This window comes from Phalacrocorax carbo, chromosome 1 (assembly GCF_963921805.1).
Source record: "Phalacrocorax carbo chromosome 1, bPhaCar2.1, whole genome shotgun sequence".
NCBI classification, from domain to species: domain Eukaryota; kingdom Metazoa; phylum Chordata; class Aves; order Suliformes; family Phalacrocoracidae; genus Phalacrocorax; species Phalacrocorax carbo.
The window spans coordinates 85312752-85320995 of NC_087513.1; the positions used below are offsets into that span (position 1 = coordinate 85312752).

Sequence of the window (8244 nt, forward strand, 5' to 3'; positions counted from 1 at the left end):
GATCCCCAGTAAAGCCAATTTCTTTCCACAGCAGAAAGAACAGATTTTGAAGGTAGAAATATCTGTGATTTTGCAATCTTAGCAGAATTTAAAGAGATAAGCGTGACAGGTAAGAGTAATACACAAAGTTTCCCGTTAGAGTGACAGAATTAGTTCTGTTAGTAAACAAAATTAATATAATGTTCCATGATACTCTGTCTTCAGATGCTAATTGAATCAGCAGCTAGAAGGTCTTGTGATGAAATAGCAAAGCATATGAGTTGACACTAATCCATGCATAGAGCAGGAATACTACAGGATACCATAGGGTTTGATTTACAATCTGGTCTAATTAATATGATTTAGAAAAGATTGTAAACTATCATGAATTGTACGTTTTTGGAAAAAAAATGTCAACACTGTTGGGAGCAAAGGAAGTGGCTTGAAAATGGAATATAGAGCAAAACAAGAATAACAACTAGATCATGTGGGAAAAAAAATTGCTTGAATCACACATATTTAAGGGGAGAATGAAATCTGAGAAACACCTATGCTCAGAAGGACCTAAGCTTACTGGAAATTAGATGCATATATGCAATTAATATTACAGTAATAAAGAACAATACTTGTTTTGATCTGCACATGCAAAAATCACACCATGGAACAGATTTCTGTCCATCTGGTTCTGTGTGGGTTTTTCTGGGTGACATACTTACGAAAAGAATAGTTGAAGTAAATGCTTTTAAGAGACCAGGAGGAATAATAAAGAAAAATTAATCTTTGGGGGAAATTTATACAAATTAAGCATTAGAGTAAATGGCTCTTAGAATGATTTTGAAGAACTTTAAAGGCATCACAGGAGATGGCTTAGATTAGCATTGAAAAGAATAATTTGTAGTAATTAAATGAAATTAAAATGCAAATTTAGCCTGAAGAGCAAGAAAACTTCAAAGACAGTAATGTTAAACTGTAATTTTTTTTTCAGGATAGTGCTAGAGGCCTTATTTTTGTCATATCTAAAGTGGGAATTCAAACACTGGTGTAAAAACTACCACACAGAAAACAAGCATGCACTGGTTACCAAGAGATGGGCAGGATCTTAACACCCATCTTCTATCTCTAAATTCAAGGATTCTCTGAGTCTGGCATTGATCTACACCAACATCCTATGAGAGACTCTTGTGTGTGTTTTGACTTTCCTTTCCTTTATGTCCTGCAGTAAAAGGCGAGAGACTCCATACACAGACCGCCTGCAGCAATATATCAGTGCACGAGGTAAGTATTCTTGAGCAATGGATGGCAAAGGCCTGTCTCTTTTCAGGACTCATTAACACCCATTTCTATCAGGATTTGATTCTGGTGATGTTTTGGGCTGTCTCTTCCACTGCAGGACTTGGAGTGAAGTATTACATTGATCCATCGACCTATGAAGATCCCAATGAAGCTATTCGAGAATTTGCCAAGGAGATTGATGTGTCCTTCATCAAGATTGAGGAGGTCATTGGATCAGGTAGTTTGAGAACCTGCAGATTTTAAAGTGCCTTCTTGATCACCTTGACACCTGACACACTACTGGCCTGAAATGGACCCAACCATTGTACCTCAAGTGTCTCAGGATAGCTAACCTTCATTTTTACCAAAATTTATCTTAACCTACTTATCCTTAGATGCTGGCGCCAAACAAGTTTAAAACACCCTTTGAAGACTCAGAGCTCCTCATTTGAACCCTGGAGATGTAGCCTCCAACATGACTGAATACAGAACCTTCATCAAGAACTTTACCTTAATCCAAACAGTCCTAGTAGCCCTACTTCCAAGCAGCACCTGGAGTCTTCCATAGTAGAATGTTGTAGAATGTAGAATGTTGAATAAAATTATTTGCTGTGTGTCCTTACTTGAGGTGTGTTTCTTCCCTCCCTGACAGGAGAGTTTGGAGAGGTGTGCTTTGGGCGTCTGAAACACCCAGGGAAGCGTGAGTACACAGTAGCTATTAAGACCCTGAAGTCAGGTTACACAGATGAGCAGCGGCGGGAGTTCCTGAGCGAGGCCAGCATCATGGGGCAATTTGAGCATCCCAATGTCATCCATCTGGAGGGTGTGGTGACCAAGAGCCGACCAGTCATGATTGTCACAGAGTTCATGGAGAATGGATCACTGGATTCCTTCCTCAGGGTACCACAACCACAGTTTCCCACAACCGTTACCTTTTCATCTTGCTCTGTGCCACTCTCAGATCTGATAATTTTGCCAGTCCTTCCTCTTCCCCCCTGTCTCTATAAGTCCTCAGTTGCCCTCTTCAGGGGCAATAGAAATAATAGCAAATTACCAGAGTAAGTGGTTTTGGGCCAACATAGTGAAAATATTCCAAAAACTTACCCATCGTATAAAATTTCTTCATTATTTTAGACATCTCTAGCTCAAATAATTAATGGTAAACAATACTAAATTGTTTATCTTTATACACAGCCTTCTAGTTCCTTATGTGCATGCTCCAAAGTTTGCCTTTCTAATAATGTTTTTTGGACTTTATTCCACTGAATATTTTCAAGCTTCAACATTGTAATGAAGTAATGAAACTTGTAGTCATTTTTGGACTCAGGTTTCCCAGTGTTTTTTCTAGTAATGAAACATAAATACAGGCATTTTTGTAGTATAGATGCTTCACTTCTTTATTTACTGATTCAGATGCTAATTCAACCACAAATACTTTTGCAGGTATATTTTTGAAAAGCACATGAACCCATTGTGTAGAACTGCATAGAACCCATTGTAAATATCTTAAAACAGTAAGAGCAGGTTTGTCTACTCCCATTCATTTAGCCATCTTAGTACGTAATGACGCTAGGCTTAGGATGCTAAAGGCCACAAGATGAGATTTGTCTTCAAAAAAAGATTACCAGTGTCTGACTTCATTTGAGATTCATTGCCTTAAGCCCACCCTCCTTTTTTATTTGCTATCCCTGAACCTTCAGATTTTCCTGAATTTATGATATATATTCTCTAACTTCATAAATCAACCTTGTTACCTTTGCTCTTTGTTAGTCTTCCCTGTTGGCTTTATGCTCTGTGGCCACAAAAGTCTATGTTTGACTCCTCACTTGCAGCAGAAGGAGGGACAGTTCAGTATGTTACAGCTGGTGGGGATGCTACGGGGGATAGCAGCTGGCATGCGCTACCTTTCAGACATGAACTATGTGCATCGTGACCTGGCAGCACGTAACATCTTAGTCAACAGTAACCTTGTGTGCAAGGTGTCAGACTTTGGTTTATCCCGTTTTCTGGAGGATGATGCTTCAAATCCCACCTATACTGGAGCTCTGGTGAGTTACCACTATGGAGTGAGTTACTGTAGTGCTGCCATCTATAATTTTTTTCTATGATCCTCCTTGATTTGATGTACCCTTTTTAGTCCATCCTGAGACCAGTGGGGTAGAGCCTTCTATCTTGTGGGCTATCTGTTCCAAGCCAGCAAAAAGACAAAAGTAGCTGAATACCTGATCCACTCTGCCTTGAGAAATGGAGTCTCAGTGCTGTTCTTTGTGGAATGATGGTGAATAGGACAAACATCATAACCTGATGTAGGTGGTATATTTCTCCTTTCATTAGCTTCTTACAGGGAGTATAAAGGACTGAAGGAGAGATTGAAGTCCTGTACTACCACCCTTTGAAGAAAAAGTTGGTTTTTTCCTGCAAAAAAAGATAACTGTCATAAGTATATGGGCTTACAACCAACCATCAAATGAACTTATTGCCTACGAAGCTCTGACACCTGTTATATATACCACAAAAGGAGTGCGAGTATAATAGGCAGGTTAAAATTTGCATTTGGTATGCAGGGGATAAAGAAGAATTCAGTCACTGAAAACTGAAACAATTTTTAGATGTATGTGTTTTGAAGAACCAGTACCTGAATGATATTTCATCTGGCAGGTCAAGATAGAAAGAAGGAGGAGTTAATGCTAGCCACTCAGTGTACCTGTCCTTGGTGTTGCAGGTTGGGATTGTTTAAATGGCTTCAGATTTCCAAATGGTTGTAACTTTCAGGGGGATTTGAGTATCTGTCACCTCTCAAATGCTGCAAAGAAGAGCTTTAAAAGTTAAAATCATCATGGGATTTGTAGGGGCAAGGGTGCATGATTCTGTTTTTTCGTCTATATTTGTTAGCAGAACAAGGTGAAAACCTTCAGCATAGTTTGAATTTAAACCAACAATGTCTACAAGACAGTATCAACTGGGCTGGCACTCCATATTCATAGTTGTGTTGTGTGCTGCCAGCATTTGATCAGTTCAGTGACATAATTTTCACAAGTAGTCCCTATCTCACTAACATTCTGGTTGCTCTCTGACTGCTTTCTAGGGCTGCAAAATCCCAATCCGTTGGACTGCCCCTGAAGCTGTCCAGTATCGCAAGTTCACCTCCTCCAGTGATGTCTGGAGCTATGGCATTGTCATGTGGGAGGTGATGTCCTATGGTGAGAGGCCTTACTGGGACATGTCCAATCAGGATGTAAGTTTTAGAAGTCATGAAAATTTATATCTGCCTCTCTGTCCTATATCAGTCAAGTAGAAGAAAGTCATACACTACCAAGTGACTGAAGCTTGGTTGTCTTTTATTTTCCCAGCTGTGATAAAGCTTTGTTCTTCTTTTCCTGCAGGTAATTAACGCCATTGACCAGGACTATCGCTTACCACCACCACCAGACTGCCCAACTGTTTTGCACCTGCTGATGCTTGACTGCTGGCAGAAGGAGCGGGTCCAGAGACCCAAATTTGAGCAAATAGTCAGTGCCCTAGATAAAATGATCCGCAAGCCATCTGCCCTCAAAGCTACTGGCACTGGAAGTAGCAGGTGAGATGAGGATTTAGTGCAAAATAATAGGGCTTGTCTCTGGGTAGGCATCATGAGGAAAAGAAAGCAGTAAATCAGGCTATACAGTATTCTTTTCCAACCCTCTCATCTAAGACTGGGACCAAATAGGAAGGGGAAAAAAACATGGGGGAGAGGGTTAGAAGAACTGTATATTCTGATTCACTTAATGGGTGATGAGGAGTTCTGAGCGCTAAATGTGAGGAAACATAAATCATGTGGTGAGGAGCACTAAGGATGAACATGAGTTAGGGATCTTAGGGAGTGAAGGGGGGATCACATTTGGGTGCAGCTACACAAGATACTCTCTGATCATGCAGTATTGTTACACAAGAGGTGGTGAAGAAAAGAGCTTAGCTTATGGAGGGAAGGAAATCTGTAGCTAAAATAGAGAACTGCAGCTTGCAACCCATATTTTCCCAACTGCATTTTGCAGCCTGATGGAACCAGAGGCGGGAGGTCAGGAAAAGAGAAGTCTTGGGGGGTGGTGGGGTGTAAATGGTGCCAAGATTAGATGGCTGTTGGGCTGATGATGGAATTGCATCCTGCTGACCTGGAGGGTTTTTCCCTGTGGTTATAAACCTTGTCTCATTGCAAGGTACTCCACAGCTAGGGAAGAGGAAAAGTACCTAGTCATGCCCAGATTACTGAAGAACAGCACATAAAGACAGTTATAGCTTTGGGACCAAATCAGGTGACAGGGAAAAGAGGAAATGCCATGTATATACAGTCATTTCTCTGGCCTTTTACTGCTATGCTTTTATCTGATGAGTGTCGGAACTGAAACAACACACTCATTTTCTCATAGGTTACTTTCTGATCCAAGGAGTGCATCTAGGAGAGGGAGAGCTAGTCATAAAGGTAAAAAGTTATAAGGTCTCATCTCTGTGCCTCAGAAACCTTGTCACTGCAACTCTTTGCCCAGCTAATAGGGCTAGAACCAGAAAGTGTGGAAAGATCTGGGGTAACAAGAAGAGAATGTGCGTGAGAGAGTATAAAATTGGAAGGAAGGATCAATTTTGTGTCATGGGTTGATTGTTGTCAGGCAGAAAAGGGAACACAGGTAGTCTAGAAACAGGGCATCAAGGTAGGACTTTAGGAATCAGGTTGTGAAGAACAAATATCACTGTTCTGCTCCATTCTGTTCTCTTCAGAGGTTGCATTCTCTCCCTCTCATAACTTCAACCTTATTAATGCGGTCAGCTGATGTTGATAACTTGGGTTTTTAGAGCCTGCCTCTTTTGCAGACCAACTCAGCCCCTACTGAGCAACTGTCCTCCGGATTTCCCGTCTCTCAACAATGCCCATGAGTGGTTGGATGCAATCAAGATGGGCCATTACAAGGAGAATTTTGACCAGGCTGGTCTGATTACATTTGATGTCATATCACGCATGACTCTGGAGTAAGTAGAGGGGCAGAGAGCAGAGAAAGTGAACGCCATCTCAGAAATATTTAGTAAGGGCTATATGGAGAATATGTACTCATGAAAAAGGAGAGGGAAGCTAGAGCAAAGTAGCTACTGTTTCTTACATCTTATTAGGGCCTCTGGACACCCTCATTGCCACTGTACATTTGTAACCTGTTTCTGTAAGCACTAATACTGATCCCATGTACACTACCAAACATACTGTCAGCGTTGCAGAGACTGTTACATCAAAATGTTGATGACAGCTACCACAGGTAATAACCATTTTTAAGGAGATCTGCAGAACCAGCCATTCCATATACTTAGTTGAAGTGTTATGTAGAACACAGAATCCAAAAAGGAACATTCTTAGAATCATAGAATGGTTTGGCTTGGAAGGGACATGAGCAAGGACATCTTTCAGAAGCTCAGGTTACTCAAAGCCCTGTCCAATCTGACCTTGAACACTTCCAGAGATGGGGCATCCACAAGTTCTCTGGGCAGCCCGCTCCAGTGTCTCACCATACTTCCTTATATCAAATCTAAACCTATTCTGTTTCAGTTTAAAACTATTGTCCCTTGTCCTTTCACTACAGGCCCTGGTAAAAAGTACTTATCCATCTTTCTTGTAAGCCCCCTTTATATATTGAAAGGCTGCAATAACATCTTCCTGAAGCCTTCTCTTTTCCAGGCTGAACTCTCAGCCTTTCTTCATAGGAGAGGTGTTTCAGCCCTCTGATCGTTTACATGGCCCCCTTCCACTGCTTCTTTTTGTATCAAGTTCTGCCGACACCCCCTCCACCCACCAACATTTGCCAAGCAAAAGCAGAAGCCTCGTCAACTGTTTCTCAGACAGATACACATACATGTATATCCATACACATTAATTTGGATCTACAGGGAAATGGACTGGGACCGTTCAGAACAAGAATCACATTTTGATACCTTCCACATCCTCTATTCTCTTGCAGAGATATCCAGCGTATTGGCGTCACCCCTGTTGGTCACCAGAAAAAGATTCTAAACAGCATCCAGCTCATGCGAGTCCATTTGAATCAGCTTGAACCAGTTGAAGTGTGATGTTTGCACCATCCTTATTCCACTAGTCTCAAACTCTGGAAAGGTTCTGGGAGAATTCAGAGGGATTTCCACTGTAAGAAAAAGAGATGTCAGTATGCTGAAGACTTAATACACCCAGAGAGTGCACACTACATGTCCTGTTCCATGAACAAAAACAAAGCTTTGCCGTGATTTGGAAGCACAGCTAAATAACTGGTGGCATTTAAATGCGGCTGACATCATACACTAGGATTGGGTTGGGGGAGGGAGAAGTTATAACATGGGGAGGAAATAGAATAATAGCTTGGACAGATCACAAGCACCTTTTGCTTCTCTGCCAACAAAAGGTATCAGACAACTTTACAAAGCCATCAGCAGGCTTTATTGGTGGCTGGGAGCCCAGCAAAGCTACAAAGACATCATAAAGGCAACAAAAAATTACCTTTTTTTCCCCAAAGAATGCCATCATGGTGTGAGAGATTATTTTTTAGATGGAGATGAGCATCCTGGTAGTATGCCAGGCTGTTCCAGAACTCAAGCAATAAAACATGTCTCCTGGTAAAGAAGTTGAGAGTAAAGGGCTCAAAATTCTATTCTATTTCATATGTAGTTTTTGGGTCTGTTCCATGATCCAGGAGGGAAACTTACTAATCCTTGTGCTGACACAAGGAACACCAAGTCCTTGGTGCTACACAACTCTATTTATGGGACTGCAACAGAACAGAACAACAAGGTTTCCTAGAATCCATCCTGCTGGATCTGCAAGTGGAGAGGGAAACAAATAGCTCTGGTCCTCAAAGTCCCTTCTTGAGAGGAAAGGCATAATATTCTGATATTCTAAAATCCTGAGCACCCAGAATTTGGGGTTTGTTCTCTTCTGACCCCATGTAGCTGTACGCTTCTACGGGAGAACTTATCTTGGGCCGCATACCT

The 8244-nt window shown here is 41.3% G+C and overlaps 1 protein-coding gene across 7 annotated transcripts in view; it reads left to right on the top strand.

Moving 5' to 3' along the window:
* The window catches only part of LOC104051584 (ephrin type-B receptor 5), a 75435-nt gene extending 67533 nt beyond the window's left edge, over nt 1-7902 (top strand). For 5 of the 7 annotated variants that reach the window (XM_064463672.1, XM_064463698.1, XM_064463664.1 and 2 more), the window contains 8 exons: nt 1199-1254; nt 1370-1489; nt 1904-2151; nt 3084-3299; nt 4337-4486; nt 4635-4828; nt 6094-6249; nt 7224-7902. In XM_064463672.1, the coding sequence (XP_064319742.1) occupies nt 1199-1254; nt 1370-1489; nt 1904-2151; nt 3084-3299; nt 4337-4486; nt 4635-4828; nt 6094-6249; nt 7224-7332 (1249 nt within the window). In that variant the 3' untranslated portion in view covers nt 7333-7902. Of the gene's footprint in view, nt 1-1198; nt 1255-1369; nt 1490-1903; nt 2152-3083; nt 3300-4336; nt 4487-4634; nt 4829-5654; nt 5737-6093; nt 6250-7223 lie in introns of those variants that run through there. The other 2 variants (XM_064463691.1, XM_064463707.1) reach the window with 2 other exon arrangements.
* The last annotated feature ends 342 nt before the right edge of the window (nt 7903-8244 follow it).